The following is a 25,093-nucleotide window of genomic DNA, read 5'->3' as shown; positions in this document are numbered from 1 at the left end:
TTCAGAATTTAACAACATATTACCAATATTCTTTCCTTACAAAAGAATATGTATATTGACCATATCATGTGCTTCTGGTTCATGGCTGCATGGATTATCATATCAATTTACATTTTTATATATGTGATAACAATGATGACATTGAGTATTTCTTTGTGCTTTTCTACCAAATTATCAAATTTCTCACAAGTTAAATTCATCATTATGGAAATGAGTAAATTCTCAAGAGCCTTTTCAATCAACTGTGGCTGCTTGTCTTGGAGAGATGGTGAGTGAAGCATTATTGAAAGACTCCTTGAAAAGATGCACACATATTTTTTGATCTGCCATTGAAAATGGTTTCAGGAAGAAGGGGTTTCATACGGGATCTCCTATTAATGATATTTTCCTCAATATTTCACTTCAGGTAGTTTTGGATGTTATTCATACTCTAAGCAGATATGTTTGGTTCTGTTGATATACAATGTACACTGAATATAAATTATAAAAAAAAAACATGAGAAAGAGATACTTTCAATGCTTTGTCAATATTGCATCAAAAGAAAAACAAAACTCATACATTGTAGGCTTGTGTAAAAGCCAATAGATCAACACACACAAACATACACACAAAAGTTGTTCATTTAAAGTTTTCTGCTTTACATGACTACAGAAATAAGGAAGATTTCTAAATAAGACACATGATTCTCTCAACTTGTTTATTTAGATATTACAAATATTATGTTAATAGCATTTTCCATCAGCTTGTGAGAAACTATGCCATTGTGACATTTGAAGGGGCTCTCACATGTATATGCTATAAAAGCACTAAATTCATATATGCTACGATACACTGAGATTTCCCTTTCATTCAAAGCCAGCCAGGCAGAGCCACTGAAGGAGGTGTCAAAACAATGCAAACCATGTGTCATCACAGATTCACTACAATTGTATGCATGTTTGATTCATTAAGCCCTGGTACTGCAGATATTGGTGTACAGAAGAAGATTATAGGCTAAACATCTGGCAATATTTCTGTTTGAGGAGAAATGAGTCACAGCTATGGCTACATGTACATCTGCAAAAATGAAGAAGCGAATACATACATCTACTGTATGGAGAGTCCATATTGAAAGCTCCCAACACACACACACACACACACATACAACAAATTTTTCATAACTGTTGTGTATTGCTTTGATGTTCTTTTACATACCAATAAACATCGGTCCTACATGAAAGACTGTATGACCCCCCTCCCTCTCCCCTCCCATCATTTGTACAAACTATGATCTCCTATCCCGACCCACATCACAAACCAGATGCTGGACGGTGAGTGACCGCACAGCTCACTTGAGCCATTTGGTTCAGGTTCATCACCACACATGGTAAATGTATTTACTAAATGAAAAAAAAAAACACACACACATACACACCAAAATTGGGGATATTAGTTTCATGCAAGCATGTCATGAACTGTATTTGCAGCACTGACAAGAAGCATGCATCACACCATACAGTATACATTTCTTGTGTTTTGTATGAATGCCAGTCATAAACAGAAGTTTGAAAGCTTTGACCCCTGCATTTGTAAATGAACGCATAAATACATAAATGAATATGAATATTGAAATTATTTCTATAAACAAATGAATAAACAAATAAATTCATATGAATGAATTGAAGAGTACATAATTGTTAAAAAGGAAAAATAAGTGAATTAATCTATCAATACATAAATAAATAGATGGATAGATTAGACTTTTAAAATACAAAGGCAGTAAGAACTTACCGGTTCACCCATCATGGTGAAAGATTTTCCTGAGCCAGTTTGCCCATAGGCAAAGATGCAGGCATTGTAGCCCTCAAAGGCTGACTGGAGAACATCTTCACCGAGGTCCGAGTACACCTTAGGAGTCAACCCAGAAAGACAGACAGACAGACAGACAGACAGACAAGAGGAGCACAAGTGAGAGAGAAATAAAGAGAAGTGATTAGTTACTTGTATCAAGAATGCTAAAGAAGCAGTATTTGCTCCATTGCACTTAGGTACCAAGAAGGTACATTGTATTATGTATCTTGGATTATTTTGAGACAGTTAGTCCAATCATCAAAGACTGTGGGCAATAGAAATAAATCTGAATGCACATGAGTAAAATTGTCTTCATTTTGAGTTATCAATCACATTGCTTTACAAAAACACAAGCATTCAAATTGTCCCATGATTACACACTAATAATACCTTTGATCTTTACATAGCATTCTGTGATCTAATGTTCAACTGACTAGCATATGGTGTGCAGTAAATGACATTAAGGTAACACTGCCACCTGAATGAGTACACATTGCATATCAGTCAGCATTTGTCAGACAGCATTCACCTACACTAACTTCACATCTTCTGTGACAGGAGATTGATAGGATAATTTGTGGCGCGTGACACAATTGACCATTTACTGCAGCCAGTGATTCATGACTTGGCTAACATATGCACAGCTTTTTTCCCCTAACTCTTTTCCATAGAAGGGTCTGCCACTCAATTTCCGTAACAACCTTGAATCAGTCAATATATTTCACTCTGCCAACAGCGGCATGCAGTGCACAGGAGTGTACAGCCTGCCGCACATATCCACTCAAGGTACAGTACACAAATTTACCTTCAGCATCTGCACACAGGTATCCTAACACACAGGATGTATCCACGATGTCATTTACAACAACCATGGATCAAATTGACTTAAGTGCTTCTCTACAGAAACACACATTGGCCAAAATATATAAGAAATGATAAAAAATGAAATACATCACATTTACAAACTACAGCACCTGTACAAGACTAAATTCACTGAAGTTAATAAAGAGGTATTTGATTGATCATGGAGCTACTCCATGATCATATTGCAAACATTTGCACCCCTGCAGGTTAACTAGGAACACGTGTGCTGAATATTTCTAATAAATGAGATAATCAGCCATTAGTTTTGATATGTTTAATCATTGCTACAAAGCAAATATCTGCCCTGCTTCTGAAAATTCATCATGTTTTGTCTTTAATACCTATATTGAAAGACTGTACAAGAGATTGAACTGAAGTCTGATGTACAAAATCTAGCTCAATAAGGCTATCCAAGCCATACCATCTCTACCCAAAAAGTATGATACATATGTAGCCTACCCAAAAAAAAAAACAAACAAACAAATGAACAAAACAGATAAGCAAACAGGATGCACATTGACAGAAATAATACACACATTGTACCTACAGCAACCTATTAAATTTTTTTCCATGAAATGCACATAAATTTCATGCATTCATTCATGTTTTGAATTGCTAGCGATCCAAAAATCAGATTCTTAATATTTTTGCAAGTTACTTACTTATAAGAGAATAAGCAAGTAAAATATAAAATCTTTTTATTTCCTTCCCCTCAACTTTTTGCTAAATTGCATTTCTTTTATCTCTGGGATATATTATACATTGTGTTGGTATAGTTGTAGGTGTAAAGCTCACGATGTATTATACTAGATCATTTCAAATCAATGTACAACACGTATCTCTGGGGGAAAAAATGAATATAAATTTTAAAAATGCATTCTAAAAATCAACACAATTTATATCATTTTCAAGGTAAATGAAAATTAGGTGAGAATGGAATTTGAGGAACATTTCAACAACACTGAGCCAAAAATTTCCAAGGATGCAGATTGCTTTTTCTCACTAAAGAGAACAAATACAACAAAACACACTACCAAGGAGAAGACGTCATGGCTTTTACAGAATATTTCAGGCAAATATTTCCTGAAGATTGGCAAATGAAACTAACATTTTTCTAAAAAAAACATACTTGTTTTCCTTTCAATGTTTCTCACAAGCACTAGTTTTCCTTTCTGTCATGGAAAATCTCACAGCTTTTATGCTAACATAATCCCTACAAAATGAAACAGCCTCTCTATACTGGACATAGACTGCCAGAAGCAGCGTACAGAGTATAATGCTTGTCCGTTATCCAGTGCTACTTAGCAGTTAATTACACATCACACCTAATTATCATGAAACGGTTAGATGCACCAGACGAGATGGACCAAGATGGTGATAAATAGGTACTGGTAGTACATCATTCACTGCCTTTGAGAGGCGACTTTGGACTTCTCACAATTCTGATGACGAATGTGACAATTTTGCCATTTAGTCCATATAATACTAATAGTAATGCTTAACTAGCACAAAACCAATAATCACACAGCTGCACTAACCTTCTGTCTCAAGGTACCTTGTCAGGATTTGGAGCATACAGTATTTCTGTCAAAATCATTTCAAAGTTTCAAATTCCTCTACAGTTTCTTCACTTCACATTTTTCATTCCATAATCTTTTCCGATGTGTGAAAGCATTCCTTTCTTTGGTTCTTTACTATTCCACACATTATGAAATGTCTAAAAAGTCATTGAGGCACTAGAAAGTTATTTTTGTATTTTAAGCTATTTGTTTTTCAGTCATACTGTTGTAATATCAGTCTATTCTTTGTTTTTCTTGACAATAAGAGAAAGAAACTACCGGTACCATAGCATAGTTCAGAATACATTTGCTGCAGTGAGCAATTCTCCTTTATAATGATTTTCACTATATCATGAGTCATTATCGTCCCATTGGTTTACTTGTAAAACAGAGGACAATATTTCACATTCTATTGATAACCTGCGAAGCAATAAACGTGCATATATATGCTTCAGCACCAGCACAGTAACATGCTCAAAAATGTTACAGGATCATCACGCAAACTGTTCACAAGATCACTGATCAGTGGAAAATCTCACAGGAAAATCATGTTAGCTGCTCCTACTTTTGAACATTCTTCTCCTATGGATTGTATAATATCAGGCATTCCACCACTGCTAAGAATTTCACTTGCTTATAATACATAGTGCTACATTTGTGGTTTGTTGTAGCACACAACTGTATACACTGGAAAAACTGGAAATTTTCATGGGCTTTTATACTCTCATTGCACTCAATCTACTTTATTCAAGATGTAATTTACATGTTTTTCATTTGCCATTTCTAGCCACTTTTTTCTTGTGGCAGTAAATACTTACAATGACAAAACAAGGTTAACAAAATATTTGTATTTCTTTGGCTCTCATTGCTGGCATTAGACCATGAAATGCATGCAAATTTCCATACCCTGAAATGTTCCGAATTTACCATACTGGTATTTGTCCAGCTATTATGAAAAGTTACCCTAAAAAGAAGTGACCATATACTCAGTGGAGGCTTTGTCACACTATTTGCACACAGAGACTATGCCCATCACTTTAACTCCTAATATGCCATGGAAAATGATCTCAGTCTCTTTGCATTTTGTCCTAAAATGACCCTGGAGACCACTGAGTCACTGACTGTAAATGTTTTCCACCGAGGTCGTGCCGAGGTCATAGTCATGGTGAGGAAGCTCCTACCCCCTCCCGTCACAGAGGAGTATCCAGTCAAACAGCAGTTGAACAAGGAAGGAGAACATTCCAGGGGTGTGGGTTTGTTCCTCACAACTTTTCCCTTCCCCCTTGCCCCCCCCCCCCCACCATTCACAAACTCCAAAAAGACAGTACTATTATGTTTACCAGGAGCACACCTACATATATAAGTTTTACAAAAAAAGTAATTTCTCTTGGACAATGTCATTTCACCCAATATGTCTCTTGACATTTCATTCATAGTTGTACAAACGTATATGTGCATACGCATGCATGTAAGTAGATGCATGCATGTTGTGTGTGCTTGCTTGTGGATAGAACATCTGCATATTTGTACACGAGTATGACATGCAAGATTATAATCATGTGTGTGTGATGTGTGTGTGTTTTTTCAGGATGATGGGCGTTATCCACTCTCTGACCTCATACCCTCTCATCCTCCCTACTACAGATGATCACATTATATCACTTTAGATTAAGTTCATGTACTCACAAGAAGAAACCCTCTCCCCAGAACATGATACACTGATTATTCTGATCTGTAAACATTTTATCTCTTTGATTTCATTCCTACCCTAGATTTCAAACATTTTCCATGCCGACTCTTTACCAACCATTTCCTTACATTGTCCTTACACCTCCCATCCCACCCCTCCCCCCATTTCAGACATCTCAAAATTTGAAATCTGTTGTTATGCTGATGATTGGAAGAATGCTATGGTGAGGTTCAGGCACTATTCTCACAGCTGTTTCTACATTTGTTACGGTGTAAGGGGGTGTGTCAATGTACCCCTAAACCGGTCTCCCCTTGAGGAGACGGCTAAAGATCCACCCCTCACCTTCTCCTGAGATGCAAAGTGGGGATCCCCCTTCTTGACAGACCAGTAGGAGTAGTCATAGGTGAAGGTCTTGACTCGCTCTCTCCCTGTCACTCTCTCTGATGATGATGGAGGTATCTGGCAACAAAAAAGAAAGAAAGAAAGAAAGAAAGAAATAACAAAAATGCTAGCAGAAATAGTGAGAACAGAATCCAGAATCTGCATCAAATTCTATCACTCATCAATCTGTAAATTGTGAGGGCAGCCACATGGATTGAGGTCAACTCAGTCAGAGAAGGAAGAGTAGGAGGATTGGCTGGTACAAGAGGTATTTAATATCTAGAAACATAAAGGGATGCAGTTGGTAGACAGATTGACTGACTAATGAATACTATAATGATTAATGAAAAGAAATGGAATATTGGCTAGCAAAGGGGACGCAGATATTCTATGTACACAAACTTAACTGAAGGGATGTAGAAAGAAAATAAAATGCCATATGACAAGAGAAGCATATGTACCGGTATATGATTGTCATCGTGAGTTTTAAAGGTACTGTTTACCATTGAAAGCAGTGATTAAAAAAAAAAACAGTTATCACATTTGATGCATATATATATATATATATATATATATATATATAGGCCTATGTGTAGGTCAGTTGTATCACATAACATGCTACCATGTAAACATTTTGCAATAAAGCCTGAAATATACGGAGATATCATTATTTTTCTCACTAAACCATAACTGTAGACAATTTGTTCTAGAAACAATTTTATCATAACTATTGTTCACATTTTGTATGGTTTACTTAACATTGATTATACTGATTAGAATGTTTATATTGGTTGTTTCTATCCCTAAACTCACATTTAGAACTATTTTGAAGCACTACAGCTGGGCTTTTGTTTCATCTGTAAATGGTAAATGGAATTCCTTCAACAACACAAAAGTGATACAACGTAAACTCTGACAATATGAAATGATTGTGTCATTTTTAATTAGCCAATGAAAATCATGATATCTCCTTGGTAAAATTAAGTGCATTTCTGATTGCCAATTTGTCCAATTACCGCACTGACTTCAGGTAAAGTCTTGTAACTTCTTGCCTTGTATTTCAACCCAGTAGTAGGAGCTAAATGAATTCTATGGTAAACCCAGATCCCCAAATTGACGTTGGCATGTCAACAGCTGAATTGACTAGTGCTTGTTGACAACACACACATTCTTGTCTGCCCTGGTTGGACTTTGACCCTTGGGTACCTGGGATGCAATAGCCCCTCCCCCTCTAATAGCCCCCCCCCCCCCCCACAACAATCCCCTGTCTACTCCCCCTATTCCTAGGGACGTACATATACAGTGCATTTACTATGGTATTTAGTATACTACACCTGTACATTGTAGGGTATACCAGATTGACACCATCTGCAGTATTTATCAGGAAACATTTCCAGGGAATAATTTTCCTTCTTAAAATTGAATAGCACTTTTAGTCGATGGACATACATTTCGAACAAAATAGTGTACAAGTCTATGTAATGAAATTGCTATACATGCAAATAGCATTTTGTATAGCAATCGTACAAAAATGCATAGCAAATTGCTACAGTATGCAATACCAGGAAAATTATTCTCTGACTTCCATAGCAGTTTGACTCTAAGAAGGGGAGGATTGTCAATCAACGCTACAGGTAAAATCCCTCTCAGAATGGAGTAGATTGATATAAAATACAAATGTCATTTCCAAATTTCATACAATGAGGTCATCACCAAATAGAGAAAAAAAAAATCAATGACACTGTACATCAGTCTCGTACCACATTTCAAGTAAGTCTACATTGTAATTTTTCATGAATTACAAAGGACTTTCTGACAATTTCACAAGTGTTTAAGTTCGCAATCATGTAAATAATCTAACATGTTGTTAAATTTGTGAATAGCATTTGACTCACGAAATCTGCATAAAATGAAAAAAATGCAAAAAATGTGACAAATGCAGTCCCACACTCATTACACATACATAATGTAACAAGAAATATCATAGAAGATAGTTTTTGAATTATCACAGCAGCTTTAATCTCAACAAATCTCAAGTTCATACAACTGGATATTTTACAAATGTATCTGTTTTTGCATTTAAACTCTCTACATATAATGAGACAATTTTTCCGTTTTCCTTTTCACATAGATATAATGAAAAGCAAACCCTAAGATACACCAAGATTTGTAATGACAGTATTTCTCAATACCATCTCATATTCTGTAAAATAAAATTAATTTTCTATACTAAGAATCATACCATCTGACTATGGTACAGTTCAACCTCGATTATCCGGCCATGTTGGGACCGCCGCTCATCCGGATAAGCGAATTGGCCGGATATGGGAGACACAATGTTAATGTACATAGCTGCCGTCCAAGCTGCCGTCCCAGTGCACTGGCAGCTAGGCAGGTAGCGTACCCCGCAACAGTGGTGTAATCTATGCTAGCCTGCACAAAATTGTAGTCCCTTACTTTTACAATGATAATGTGGTGTGAATTTATGTTAGTTCTGTCAGGAATATTGTAGGTAAATCGTGTGAGTTTTGTAGAAATTTTAATTGAGTTTAAAGTCACTGTTATTTCTCAATTTTTGGATGAAAAAAAAAAGTCCTTCACTGCGTGAACGCGTCCGGATATTAGAGATTTCCGGATAAAAGGAGGCCGGATAATCGAGGTCGAACTGTATCTCAAAAAAAAAAAAAAGACTTGCACGTAGCTATCACTGATATTTACTCTGCCATTACAATTATAAATAAACAAATCATGGTCGGCCTTGGTACATTAGCTGTATCTCTCCTGATGTCAATAACAACTGCATGAAATGTTCCTTCAGACAAAACACATTCTGAAACACAAGATTGATTCATACCAGTCACATTCATATATACAGGTATCAATGCATGTCTCTTTTTTTTTCATTTAATGACAAAAACAGCCTGCAGAAGAGACAAATGTAGACACACGATTACATGAAATGACAAAAGTATGTGGAAATAGGTTCATTTATTTTTAGAAGAGGCAGCTGGGATGGAAATGGGGGGGGGGGTGTGGAGGAGATACAGAGAGACGGGAAGGAAGGATGTCTTGTGGTATCAAATTTTTGCAGAGAGACACCACAACCAGGAAGTAATTCGATGTACTTCAAAGCCGCCATTGATCCCCGGCTGAGAAGTGGAAATCCAAGTTATCAGCGTTTAAGCGAGTTTTACACAGATCCATGCAGACACACTATCCCTCACACGAAGGCAGACTCGGCTTAAATACACAAGAGTTCCTCACTGCCACTGGAATGAAGCAAAGGCAAAAAAAAAAAAAATGAGGAAAGGGTTAACGAGAGCTCATTTTCAAAAATCTCGTTGGATATTTGTGTGATCTTGCTGTCTGCTGCCTGGCTTTGATAAGTGAAACTCAGAGCTTTGCTTCCTGCTCCTAATCTGCATATGTTTGACACGGACATCAAAATGGAAAGAAAAAAAGAAACAGCCCAAGTGACTGTCAAAAGAAAAAAGGGTTGGAACTCCAAGCAGGAGATACAACATACAGGCACTGCTCAACAAATGTGCACACAAATCCAGCCTTCGTGTCAAGCTGATTAGAATGAGACTAGGGCTACACTCACATGAAACCAAACACATTGCTGCTAACAAGTGTCAATATGTATTTTGCATCGAACAGAAATCCGAGCCTGAATACTGCACAATGCACAGACAGTCTAGAACCTCCTATTGAATCTCTGTAAAGAGCCGATTGTAAACTCATGACAGACTTATTATAAAACAAGCTTCACTGAACTGAGCAGGGTTTGGGTTGGAATAGTATCCTATAAAAACACATGTCAATGATGCTATGGAGTACATCTTTATTCCATTTCAAAGAGAATTTTATTGGCATGTTTTGGAGACACAAATGAGTCACCACTGGCATCAGACATCTTGTTCACCTTCATTCATCTCACCACCTATTTTACAAATAAAAAATGAGCTTTTTTTTTTTGGGGGGGGGGGGGGAAGGGGAGTTGTGAGTTGAGTAAAGGATGTGACTATACTTTCAAGAAATGATAATTCTCCAACACGAAGCATTCCAAAGCAATAAATTCAGAGCATCTTCTCGGCTCATACTGTAGCACTAACCTCTGCAAACCTTCACATTGCCGAGACTCAAAATTCATGTATGGATTTAACAATGGCAATGGATGTTTTATGCATGTGCCACCAATGTACTATGTGTATAATTCCATCAGCTCTTGCTACGAATGTCCATGGCAGCATGTGTAATTAATCAATATGGGTATGTTACAAAAACTTTGCATCTCTGTTCAACAGGATTTAATTGGGCAGAATAGGACTGCTTTAATTTCATGAGACTGTGTATTTTCAATAGATTTTAGACATTGCAGTTGAAACAAAACAAAAAACCTTGACTTCTTTTTACCTCATCTTAAATTCTGTTATAAAGATGGAAGATGAAATTGGAAACAAAGAAAAGAAAAGGCAGAATTTTTCACTATATTTCCAAGGGAGGGTTATGTGTGCTGAATGTCTATCTTGATATCAACAACCTGTAATGTATGAAATGTGTAAAGATACTGGTTCACATATAGTATACTGACCTTTACCCTATAAAGGCAAAAATTATATATTGATGTTTTGCCTCTTTAAAAGCAGGCCAGTTTATCCAAATACCAACAACCCATACAAAGCACAATATTTTTGTTTCTCTGGCCATGAAACTTGAAACGAGGGCAGCTGGTTTGAGGAGGAGCCAGAGCCTAGTGCAGACATGTTTGTTTATTCCGTAGTGCTCAGTGAGGCATCCACCTTGTACTGGTAGGGTTTGTAAAACCATGGAGCTACTCTACATGGTAAAACCAAGGATGGTAACAGTGGATTTGACCTCATTAGAGGACAAGGCTATGATATGAGTATCCATCCAAAAGGGTTCTCCATTGTACAGTGGGTAGACTATTAACACTCGACTGTGTGTTGCTGTTGATCATCTGTAATGGGCAGTAAACTGATGGCTTTGCATCTTCAAGAATCAGTCTACACTGTAATCTGAACAGACTGCAATACTCTTCTGCCTGTCAGTAAATACGAGTATAGCACAAGGCAATATTCCAATGTGATACAAGTACAGCGATAGATGACTGATAACGCGTAGAAGACAATCAACCTCTTTCACTTGCTTCATTCACTTTTTTTTTTAATACCGAGGAGCTTTACATGATCCACTCTTAGAGATACAATTGTAATCTAATGATACTCATCATTTACCATCATCACCTGACACAAAAGGTGTCTGTCACAAATCAAAATATATACAAATCTGCAGTACTAGTATAGAAATGAACTCTAAGTTATCTCAGTCTTCATGTCTTTCAACGTGCTTGATATGTTCTAAATTTGAAAATTCAAGCATTTCTTTGAAAACTACTTGGTATTCGTAGCAGAAATATCATTAAGTCAAATCTCTGTTATCCAGCCATCACTTTTAAATCTCAATCTCTCTATTTTCAGCATGGCACTTCATATTAAACAGAACAAAGCAATGATTCTCATGCAAATACAAGGAAATAAGAAAGTTGGGAGATACATGTAAATATCAATAACCATGTTACAATGTAGACTGTGTGTACGTTTATACCTACTGAAATGATGTTGCTAGAAAGAACAAAGACCAATTCTATTCCACATTATTTGAATTATGAAACATGCAAATATCATGTAAATCATTGTAGAGTGAATAGTTAAAGATTTACAGTGTCCCAACAACAGTACCGTACTACATGTAATAGTGTATTTCCCCAACACAACTTGCTCAAAAGCGTTGTGCTTCAGTATCTTGCTTATCCAGCAAGTACTTATCCGGATGGGCACCAGTCATGACATGACAGGATAACTGAGGGTGGACTGTATGCACTGTACATGTACCAGAAAAATCAGTTAAATTCCTTTTTTTTTCATGGAAATTACAAAATAATGATTCGGTTAATTCTCCCAGTACTACCAACAACCTGTCTGTGTACAATACCCATGGCCTATTTTGAGGTGGCAGTACTGAAACGGTTAATGGTTATGTAAAGCATATTTACTATGCTTATTTTAGACAAACAGTAGGTATGCCAAGCAGTGGTAATAAACCATTCAAAATAATTTGTTGGCTTTGGTTGACCATGGAGTACAATAAAGTGGTGTTGATAACCACTGATTGCGGAGTTACCAAAGTTTTATACCAGGGGTGGATCTAGCTTTTTATAAAGGGGAGGGGGGTTGGGGGCGCGGTATGCAAGGGAGCGTAGCGACGGAGCCTGAGCGAGCGGAGCGAGCGAGGGGGGGGGGAGGGGGTAAATTGGCACCTCGTCTACACCCACCCTGTCCACTGTCCACCTAGTCTAATGCCATCTCGTCTAAACCCACTTCGTCTACTACCAACTCGTCTACCAACCATTTTGTCTATATGCCAATTAGTCTAATTGTCATTTCGTCTACTAGCCATTTTATCTAATGTCCAATTTGTCTAAGTCACATTTCGTCTAACACCCATTATGTCTATTGACCATTTCGTCTAGTAATCATAAGGTCTATGAATAGAATAGTCTACAGCTCATTTTGTCTAATACCCAATTGGTCTACAACTCATTGTCTAATAGTCAATTAGTCTAATAACCAGTCAGTCTACTGCCAACTAGTCTACTGCCAACTCGTCTACTCCCAACTCGTCTACTCCCAATTGGTCTACACCCAATTGGTCTACTCCCAACTCGTCTACTCCCAATTGGTCTACTCCCAACTCGTCTACTCCCAACTAGTCTACACCCAACTTGTCTACTGCCAACTCGTCTACTGCCAACTTGTCTACTCCCAATTGGTCTACACCCAACTCGTCTACTGCCAACTCGTCTACTCCCAACTGGTCTACTACTAGTTATATATATATATATATATATATATATATATATATATATATTTGTTATTTAAGTTTACTTCATCCATTTTCTTTTTTCCCAGTTAAATAGGTTGAACACTCTTGGTGCCCCATTTGGTTTAGATTTTTATGTTCTAATTATGACAATTTTTTAGGAAAAAAAGATAATGTCACAGTGTGAAAAACTTGCTGTGTTATTTTTGTGTTGGATGTGTAATTTATATCAGAAGCAATCATGCAGCATTTATATGTCCAAACTTCAACACTCCATCCATTCAACTTTGATACACAATCATAAGTATGGTAAAAATAAAAAGGAACACTTTATAAGTACATTATCAGTATTTTTTACTCTGTCTGCCACGTACTGATGTATGTAAACGGTTAAATGCACCAAAAAAGGTTGAAACATATACACAAAAATATGATTCATGCCAATATATAGCTACTACTAAGATGAATAATTTACTTGCCTGCAATGTACTCAATACACGTTTCGTGAGGAACCCTAAAATTTAATAAGCATTTATATGTCCAAACTTCAACACTCCATCCATTCAACTTTGATACACAATCATAAGAATGGTAAAAATGAAAAGGAACAATTTATAAGTACATTATCAGTATTTTTTATTCTGTCTGGCACGTACTGATGTATGTAAACGGTTAAATGCACCAAAAAAGGTTGAAACATATACACAAAAATATGATTCATGCCAATATATAGCTACTACTAAGATGAATAATTTACTTGCCTGCAATGTACTCAATACACGTTTCGCGAGGAACCCTAAATAAGCATTTATATGTCCAAACTTCAACACTCCATCCATTCAACTTTGATACACAATCATAAGAATAATAATCCATCCAACTACACGCCCACATCGTAACAACTAGAATAGTCTAATATTGATTTTTGTGCTAATCAAGGGCAGGGTTTGATATGAATAGTTCATGACAGTGAGACGGACTGGACACTAGACAAAGTGGTATATTCATTATTAGCATGACCAGATGGAAATGATCAGTTTGGGTAAATTGTTGAGAGTAAAACTATATCAGTTGGGAGTACAGCAATTGGGAATAGACGAGTATAGACCAATTGGGAGTAGACCAGTTGGGAATAGACGAGTTGGGAGTAGACCAATTGGGAGTAGACCAATTGGAAGTAGACCAGTTGGGAGTAGACGAGTTGGGAGTACACCAGTTGGGAGTAGACCAGTTGGTAGTAGACCAGTTAGGAGTAGACCAATTGGGAGTAGACCAATTGGGAGTAGATCAATTGGGAGTAGACCAATTGGGAGTAGACGAGTTGGGAGTAGACCAGTTGGTAGTAGACCAGTTGGGAGTAGACGAGTTGGGAGTAGACCAGATGGGTATAGACCATATTGGGTATGGACAAACTAAGGGTTGGACGATATGATAACTAGACAAAGTGAATGTAGACTGAATGACTTGTAGACGAGGTGGGAGTAGACTAACTAGTAGTAGACAAAATAGATATTAGACGACATGGCAAATAGACATTGTGAGTGTAGACGATTTGGCTATTAGATCAATTGTTTTGTAGACGAAATGCCCCTTAGACGAGTTGGGTATTAGACAATACGGGTAGTGGGCAAAGTGACTATTAGACAATATGGGTACTGGACAAAACGAGTTGTAGACCAAATGGGTATTAGACTAATCGGTAATAGACGATATGCCAGTAGACCAATTGGAAAATAGACATAGTGGCTGTAGGCGAGGTTACTATAAACCGGGGAGGGTGTGGGAGGGGGGTTCCTCCCTCCCACAGTAGGGAGAATTTAATAAATAAAAATTTTAAAAATAAAATTACAAGTTTTAAAAAAAAGATAACATAAAAAAAAAAATGGTCCCCAGATTTTTTTATTTTTTCATTTTTTTTTTTTTTTGGGGGGGGGGGGGTTGCAACCCCCCAACCCCCCCCCCCCCCCCTCTAGATCCACTTCTGTTTATACCATGGGCCCAGATTTGATATCAGTTCCTGCAATTTCTACTGTAAAACTCTGATCTTCAGCCAACCAACTTTTCACAATGCCTTTGAGTCAGGTTGATGTAAATTTCAATTATTTTGCAAAGTCGGACAACTCAGTATCTGAGAGCAAGTTGAGCACTTCACAATGCTATTTAAAATAATTGGTAAAAAGTGGTAAAGGGAATTTGTCAATTTTCCTACTTTGACCCTGTAACCACTGACATACCTAACATCATCAGGGTAACCACATGCTCAAGGGGAGTTTCTCCAAGACATACATTGTAAATATACTTTTTTATGCAGAAAGTTTGAGGAAGCTTTCAAGTTTGAATTTTCTCCTGAAATTTTGCACTTTTGCCTCTTCATTTCACTAATGCCTTTGTATTGGATTTATAATCAACATGAAGGAGTGTTCCCCTTTTAATCCTCCATTCCCTTTAATCCTCTGCTGTACTTTACTGATGACAGATTTGCTGGCAAACAATGGGACTGACCAAAACTTGGGGTCAAGCCAGAACCAGGAACCATGTGGGGAAATGACAAGATGAACCCAACAGACTGTCTATCACAGGTCCATCACAGGTGGCCCATAATAGGCCTGTCAACTGGACAGAGTAACTACTCAATTCATTGATTAGGAACTAGTACCAGTCACTTTTTTCAGCATCATATACCATGATTCTTAAGGGTTGACAAGATTTGAGGACATAAACAACTGTTTCATTTTTCAGCTTTCTGCAACCCTTCTCGTTATTCAGGGTTTTTTTCTTTTCTTTTCTTTTCCTTTTTTTTCCTTTTTTTTTTTCCTGAAAGTTATAGTGGATGGCAGAGATTCATATAATCCTGGGTTGTTGGGGGCCATCTCTGGAAACAAGACTCATCAAAGTCATTATAGGGCTGCATGCACTAGACAGCCAGCATGTGTTGTACATTTGTACATGTACAGTACATGTACACGTATGTGACTGTGATAGTGACCTTTTCCTCATCATATTTATTTTTCAACGAGAAGATACCAAATTCTGGTTTGGAGAAATGAGAGTGCAAAAAGTACTTTTAATTGTCAACATGAGCAAGCACACAATTAAAAAAAAAAAGAAAGAAACATATTCATGAGTGTTTTCGAAGTGAAATTCATTTCAAATGAGGAAGTACAGCAGATTTACAGAAAAAGTCATTTGTCGTAATTGCAGAGTTCTAAGTAAGTAACATAGATCTCTGATAAAATATGGGCAACAGCATATAAATGAAATGATTTTGACCATTTACATGCCAGCCTGTCAGATCCTTAATTGTTTTACATGTACACAACAAGTACATGTAAGAACCATCTTCTTTTCTTTTTTTAATCTGTTATCTTTCTGTTACAAAGTACAGCTGTATGTATATTTGCGTAAACTAGAAAAAAAGTCTTTAGTGATATATACATATATATATATACAAATATCATTTTACACATTTCATGCATATATACATCTTACACATGTGCATGCTGAATGTGTATATTGAAAGCAACACTTTCCTTTGCATGTTTTTCATTTGAATTCTTGCAACGCAACATCTGTTGAACAGACAGCAGAGTACACCATAATGATCAATATAATTCCTCCTATACTGCACACTGATCTCTCTTTAGGTCAGGAAATAAATGACAGTTTACAGGATTCCTCATGGTATACATCAGACCAGAGAGAGGGGCATTTCTCGCCATGGTGCCCTTTCAGTACACAACAAAACATAATTTTGCAAGTTTACTGAATGAGTCATGACCCATTTTTGTTTGTGTGTTTGTTCCTGCCTTGTTTATGCAGTGTTGAAAATTTACCTTACCTTCTCCCTGCTAGAAGCTCCTTAACCCATATCGGTCCAACTACGGGATATTCCGTAGTTCGTCCGTACGCCGCAGGGGCCACCATATCCCGTAGTGAATGAAATGACATACAGTTGAACCTCTATTATCCGGCCTCCCTTTATCCGGATCTCTCTATTATCCGGACGCAATCTCGCCGTGATTTTTAAATCTTTTTTTTAATAATTACGGGAGGAAAGGGGGATTCCCAACGGATACATTTCTTAATAATTATTTAGATAAAATCATCCCAAGAATTTATAAAAGAAAATGATTTCATTCTTGCAAACATGAACCTCTATTTTGGGGTCTGTTACTGTGTGTAACAATGAAAAGGTTGCAGTATACACATTACTACATGTGGTACTACAATGGGCTACATCAGTACATGACCCGTATATGTAGACTCTACATGTATATATAAAGCATTGAGTCTCCCGTATCCGGCCAAATCACTTATCAGGACGAGCCCCGGTCCCGACTTGTCCGGATACGAGAGGTTCAACTGTATGAATGACGTCATTCACTTCCGCTGAGTACTACAAGACTGTTCTATGCATTGAATGGCATCATGTCATATACCATATTAAAGAGATTTTTTTCCTCTTTCAAATGATATATAACTTGTCTATGTTTTTTTCATTGCTTGCTAATAAAAAGCGATTGTTTGGAGAGTTGTCTGTTTGTCGGCGTGTGTGCGCGAATGGTGCTGGGCCACTTGGGTGTTTGTATAGCGACAGGTGCGTTGGCCCGATATGGGTTAAATGACGTTTTGAAAAATAAAGTTAAACATTTAACCCTTGCTTATCATGAATTCCATGTGGTATTCAAACAAAAAAAGACAAACACTCTCACGGGTCTGTTACTCTAATTTAGCAAATATCCAGTTTCTGGTTTACAATATCCTGTCAATTGTTGGCCTGTGTTAACATATAAAATAGAGATATCTATCTGAATTCTACCACTCTTTGTGCAAGTCACATCGCTCAAATTCATAGATCTATGGTAATGATGAAGTACAAAACAAGTTCAATCACAGCAAGCATCTAACAGAATGTAACATACGGATTATGACTGTCTCGCAGCATAAGAAATATCAGCAAACACACCACTATATTTATCTTTCATATTTGGGAAAATGTAATTTTCGTATCCTAATTTTACCATATAATGGCTTCTTGTCGTTATCCTCTGAATCAAATTTCAGGTTACAAGAATAGAAACATGCAGATCACTGTAGGATACCCAGCTTGACCTCAGTTCGTGGCCGGTTTAAACTGGTAAAGTCATTACTATCCTACTACCCCTGGGTCTCAACAAAGGAGATTCTCTGTTGGCAGGGTTCTCTAGTATATACCGCCAACGAAAAAGCCAGGACAGACAGCTAAGTTTGCCAAATGTTCATCTGATTTCAAGAATGGAAACACTGTATGTGAGCAAGCCCCTCTTTGTCTTCATCCTTCTCTCTCATACCATCTCTCCACCCCTTCAGCTATCTTTTCTAATTCTCTCCCTTTTCCCTCCCCTTTGTATTTGTAACAGCATGTATTAAATGCATTGTGAAACCATGAAACATTTGCAATGTTATTCTTACTCTTGTCTCCTTTCTCTTAATCATCATCAAATCTGACTTAAGTAAAAAAAAAAAAGAATAACAATAATAAAAAAATAACTGATAATACAAATGCTGTGGTTGATGGATTTTCTGAACATTGCTTAAATTGTAATTAGAGAGGGTATGTGGTTTGACCAAATCAAATAGCAGCTCTGATCAAATACTTTTAAACTGGCAAAACCATAACTCTAAATAACAGAAGTACATGGTTTTGTCATATTATTTTAGCCAAAATCAGAAATTGCTACATTTTACATTCTTATATGTATTGCAATGCCAAATCAATTTGAAGGCTTAAATTTTGACAGATGAGAATTCTCACATAGATGTACTAGTAGGAAAATAAAATACTCGAAATTGGCCAATAATTTATACACATGCTTCTGTGAAATCACAGCTCTACTGTGCTAGACACATTCCTGCCCACTGAATTCAGCTGAGTTGTGAAAGCTGCTTCTGTCCCATATAAATGTACTGAGTACATGTTGAATTTCATACTATATACCTCCCCAAACAGACCTTTAAGAATTATAGATTTGCTCAACATAGAGGAAAAAATAATACTCCCATTTATTTTTGTTTTTACCTTCTGCACAAATTCTTAAGATCTTTCCTGATAATATGAAGAACAAATTCTTCCACCTCATCTGCTTCACAGGAATACATAGAGGTACTGTATATACAACCTGTATTAATTACTGATTTCAGAATTATTTCTCATTCAAAGTGAGAGGAAATTGGTAAGGCCTATCATTGTGATCAAGCACCAACTTCTATCATCACAGCCAATAACACCAAACCCTTCATGTTGCTTTCTACTACATGTATTACAGAAAAAGGCAATTTAATCAGCTTCAAGGACAATTCATTCATTCTACAGAATATATTTGCAGTCCAAGTTAAACACTGATATGTCTTGGCAATATCATATCTACAGCTAAAGCAAAAAAAAAAAAAAAAAAGGAATGTGTCACACCGTCACCATGACAACACAAGGGGTACTACTGTGAGGCACAATTTAATATGTAATGACAATATCAGCAGGCTTGTTAAAGTGCATGTGATACACATCATATATGATGTATGAAGGCAGGGTTTCCTTCATTGGAAGAGATTTTAGTTTAATAATGAAGATTGAGAGATTTCTCTTTCAACCATAGTTACATGTAAACATATCAAAAATATAAAAATGAAATAAAAGAATCTTTCTCTACCTTGTGATTGAATGCTTACTATTCCCTTTACATTATTTTCAGCAATACTATCAACCGTTTTCTTTGTGCCTACGTGTATGTGGGTGTGTATGTTGACAGAACCTGCTATGCATGATCACCCACCTATGGATGCGACCAGATTGATAATAATGTTTGCTGCTCTGTAACTGCAGCTAGGCTGTAGTTCATTCTCTTTTACGATGTTACATTATTACAAGTAGACAAAATTACAGGATTCTTCTTTAAAGCATCCATACTAAAAAAAAAAAGCATCCATACTCAAAAAAAAAAAATCATCTATAGGATGAAAAATTATACCACAATTCCTACTTTTGAAGCTTTTGTGTTCTTATTTCATTTTATTGTTCAATGGGCAATTTTGGTTTCTTTCTCTATAATTTTAATTGTGGTTTATTCTTACATCTTACATTCTTGAATCAGTCAATGATAAATATAACAGACACAAAAAGTATCTTCAATGGAAAGTTAACACACCAAAAAAAAAATGACAAATGGATAAATCAAAGTATCTTCTGTAAGGCACTTTGATATATTAATACTTAATTTTGCATTGACCAAGCTTTAATTGCAACCTGACTGTATAACATCACACTCTTCTGCACCGTTCCTTGAAATAAATAGATTTCAAGATGCATGTTTGACCTTTGTAACTTACCTTCAGATTTGTTATGCTGGTCTTTTTATCTTCCATGGATATGATACATGATGATCCAAGATTTATCTCCCTGTGGGGGAAAAAGAAATCAAAGTCCAGAAGGATGGAAAAGGAGGTCAAAATGAGTATACAATGTACAACATATCTGATTCATTCACAAAAACAAGAATGCATGCCATTCATATTACATAATATTGCACCAAACACACACACACGCACACACACAAACACACAAGTGGAGATCTGTATCAAAATACATGTAAGGGAAGAAAAACATGTCAAGAGCATTTTTTGAAGGGTTAACATAAATAGCATCACTGCAATTAATACATTCCCATGAAAATTTAGTTTCAGCCCTTATGTACAAACATTAAGATATGTTGTGGGTTGGTAGGAAGATTGGTTGTTAACCAAAATACTCCAAGATTTTCTTATTTTCTTATTTTTCTTATTTTTGCTTGTTTTTTACGGGGGAGGGGCATGTTTAAAATGTTTTGATAACAAGCATTTGATTCATTGGCTGATTGAGTAAGAACTGCAGTTCTTGATGTGAATGCTCCAATCTGCCAGGGCCAGTGTATTGCAAATTGTACATGTAGTGTCTAATGTATGGTTTCTCATTTGAACTACCTTTCTTACTTGGCATCAAATTGTTTGTTCATTGCCATGTGTTTGTTTGTTTGTTTGTTTGTTTGTTTGTTTGTTTGTTTGTTTGTTTGTTTTGTTCAGTGCAATGAACAATACAGTGAAGTGAACAAGCTTTTCTATTCAAATTTTCAAGATGAGTGAACATACTAGGTAACCAAAAAGCTACAAATTGAACTCCACTGTGTTATTTTAAAAATGCAAACAATATTTCCTGCTTTGCAACAATCTATTTTCTCTTTTTGTACTATTGCCTCTGTCAGTGGCCTGAACCAAATATGATTTGTTGTGACCTACCCCAAGACAAACTTTACTGGATACACACATTTCCTGCTTGATTTTCACTACAATCTCACAAAAACTCAGAGAGACATACATTGTAATTGTTTCTCATGCAGACCTGTGAACCAAAGAGCTCTGATGTTTGCTCTACACGATGCCATGCAGTATTCACGAGCAGCACATGAAATACATTGTAATCACCACAGTTTACACAAACATACAGTCTTCCAAGATGGCAGACATCTGGATGGTACCTACAACAGCTTGTGTACTGATGGATATGCTGTATCATGCATACTTGTATGTTTTCATGTTTTAAAAATGAACTTTATAACAGACTCAATTTAGTACTTGTTTATGCTGCACACCTACTCCGGATGACTCTAGTCTATGTAGATCAAGTTTGTAAAACCCAAGGAAAAAGTAGTTTTGGATGCGACTTATATCTCATTATCATGCAGAAGACAAGTAAAAATCTTTGTGAAATCATATGAATGATGAAAAGTTACAATCATTTCAATTACCATTTGAAATTGTTATGCCATGGGACATGAAGATTTGCATAGCTGCTGTGCATGGCATGGTGTGTTTTGGCCATACCCATAATATGACTACAATATCTCAAGCAGAGCAGTCCAATATGAAATCTACTCTAGACTCACAATCACAACAAATATGGCATTGAAGATAATTTTTCCTTGATTTGAAAGCTATTGAATATCTTTGATACAAATATTTAATAGTAGAATTATGGACAAAGTACTCCCCTTTTGAGAGAAAACTTAATTGTGGCATTAAAAACAAATACATAAGCAGATGCATAAAAATACAACAGAAAAATGAATGCATTAACATTTATAAACAAGTTAATACATAATTAAGAGATGAACGTCAACTATATGTGCACACATTAATCACACTTGTACACGAGAAGACTCAGGTAAATTACACTATCTTTGGAAAACATGGTATTGCCCTATAGGTAACTTGCTTGCAACTTGGGAGTCATAAGTGGTCACGTACATTCTCAGAACTGTCTGGTATTGTCTTCTTTCTTCTTTTTTTTTTTTTTTTTTTGGTCGGAAAATTCATTGATTCTTTTTTGTCACTAATAAAATCAAAGTAAACTTTCTCCCAGACTTTAGGTTCATAAAATCAAGTCATATAAAGAATGGTGAAGTTACGGAGCATGCTTACTCAAGATTCCGATTAACTGCCTTTCAGAAATTAATAATTTCAAAGCTCCAACATCAACCACACAAATTATGCCCATAAGCATTACAGCACTAACGTTAGTAGGCCTAAACTAGTACTACCACTTTCAGCTGTTCAGAGCAAGAGTCAACACTCAAAGGGGTCTAGGTAGGGGGCATTCACACGTTACTACTGTGCCTGTGGCTTTGTCAATGTTTCTTCACGTATTCACTCGACAAAACATTTGTCGTATAAAGCGGCTTAACATTGCAATTTAACGCCAAGACGCGAAGAGTTAGTAAGGTTTCTTTTGTGCGAAATAATCCCTGCTGGCAACGCCACTGCCCCGCCACTTATACCGTGTATACCAAGGAGGTACACTTGAGACAGCCAGTGAGCTGAGCGCGCTCTGGTGCGACTGCAGGCGGCGGCCTGGCGTAACCTTCAACAACGGCTAGCAGACCAATGCTCGCTCCATAAACATACACTAGTAAACCTTGACATAAATTTGCACCAACATTCAACCAGCTTATTACATTACACGCATTATATACTTACCTGGCGTTAATGGGTCTAACTCTAACTGCTACTTTCACCGAAGCCATGATTTCTGTGATCACACAGTCCTTAATCAGTAAAATATCTGTCCGAGATCGCCTACCAGACTGTTTGCCACACTTCTCACATGATATGTATTTCCCACAAAATAATGTTGATCAACAACACACACGCGACGTACGTATAACGTACCGTGTGTGTGTGTGTGTAGCAGGCCAGGCGCGCTGGCATAGGATGCATGCAGCAAACACCAAAGCTGGCAGCAGCTAGCTGCACACACATGTGATGTACTGTTCACATAAACATAGGTGGCGCTAGAATATTTTGCTCACAAAGACACTTTGCTGGCACAAGGGAGGTGTCTCACCTCCCTGCTGGCACAGAATCCAGCTCCTGCTGGAATTCTCCTTAACATTTCGCAGTTCCTAACCGTGATTAATGGGACAGAATAATATACAACAATGCAAATGGAGCTATTGTCTCCGTTGTGGAGGTCATCCACGCAGTCTCTGTACTATACACAGAGCAACAACAACAAAAAAAGAAAAAAAGACTACAATGCATCCACAAACTACTGTATAATGCACAGATTGCGGTTTATACTGTACATGTTCAAAATATATAATTGTATTTTTAAAAATCTGTTCTTTCCTATCTCACCTCGTTCACACAAATCCGATACTCTTTATCTTTTTCTTTTAACAGAAAATTAATTTTTGTAACGAGATGAGAAAACAGTTAACTCTTGCAGTGTATGAATCTATGGGCCTAAAGTTATTATCTCTATATCGAAGTGGAAATAATAGCACCTGCAGCAAAAGACGATATCTCTGTAATTTATCAATTTCCATCTATTTAGCTATAGCTATCTCCCAGGATATAACCGTTCACTTTCGATTACAAGACAAAAATTTAACAGAATAATCTTACGCTGATCAAAATAAGGTAACTCCAATGAATGCTTTTGACATCGGTGGTCCAAGCTACTATCCTTCAGTCACGGAGAACACTTGTAAGTATTGATGTCAAGCTAGGAGTGAGTTTGATATATTGAAATTACATGTTACGCTACCTGTGAGACTCTATATCATTCTGTGACGACATTTTGTGACAAGACTAAACTGTCACCAGTGGTATGAAATTCGAGACATCTCGAGGAACCCAGGGTAAGGGTATCGCATCCCGCACCACCTTCTGTTGTCAAAACGGTACATGTTTTGTATAGTAATACATTGTACTACGCCCTCTTGCGTTTGATTCGTTTTTCTTTTCTTTTTTAGTACTCAAAACTTTACAATGCATGTAAATCATCGTGATGTCACATTGATAAAGACCTTTAACAAAGAAAACAGTTACTGGATGATCAAGGTTACATGTAATTCTTTGTTTTTGGAGTCAGCAGATAAATATTTTGATTTTGATGAGAATAGGTTAAATAAGCATGAAAGTGATGCACGGTGATGGTACCATGACCTGAATCTCGAAGTTGACAAGGAATGGCACTTCACCTGACCTGCCAAAATGATTTACATGCTGTCATTTTTTTAATACCTGTCCGATTTTAGTCAATTTTTGTCAAACATTCTGGTTTTCACAGAATCCACTGAGTTGTGACAGATTCTCATGTGTTTTTTCTCTTCTTTTATGCAGATTACATCGGTCCGGATGTCCTTCGCATTCACCTTACCCTACTCTATTCTTCACAATCATGTGCACGCCAATCTATATTATCCAAGTTATAAATGGAACAAAAGTCTGGATTCTTTATTCTCCGTTAATGCGTTCGGTGTTCAGATTTATGTGTCTAGCAAGCAATTCTTTTGT

At 36.7% G+C, this 25,093-nt stretch overlaps 1 protein-coding gene across 1 annotated transcript in view; it reads right to left on the bottom strand.

The window, feature by feature from the left end:
* The window catches only part of LOC140229804 (kinesin-like protein KIF16B), an 89,397-nt gene extending 65,997 nt beyond the window's left edge, over window positions 1–23,400 (bottom strand). Inside the window, exons 1-4 of the mRNA XM_072310039.1 lie at window positions 23,270–23,400; window positions 20,591–20,660; window positions 6,287–6,403; window positions 1,772–1,888 (exon numbers count right to left, since the gene is read on the bottom strand). Of these exons, the coding sequence (XP_072166140.1) occupies window positions 1,772–1,888; window positions 6,287–6,403; window positions 20,591–20,660; window positions 23,270–23,316 (351 nt within the window). The 5' untranslated portion in view covers window positions 23,317–23,400. The remainder of the gene's footprint in view (window positions 1–1,771; window positions 1,889–6,286; window positions 6,404–20,590; window positions 20,661–23,269) is intronic.
* Window positions 23,401–25,093: the final 1,693 nt, after the last annotated feature.

This window comes from Diadema setosum, chromosome 1 (genome assembly GCF_964275005.1).
Source record: "Diadema setosum chromosome 1, eeDiaSeto1, whole genome shotgun sequence".
In the NCBI taxonomy this organism is placed as follows: Eukaryota; Metazoa; Echinodermata; class Echinoidea; order Diadematoida; family Diadematidae; genus Diadema; species Diadema setosum.
Note: the sequence above shows the minus strand (reverse complement) of the source record. Positions and strands in the feature narration are given on the sequence as shown.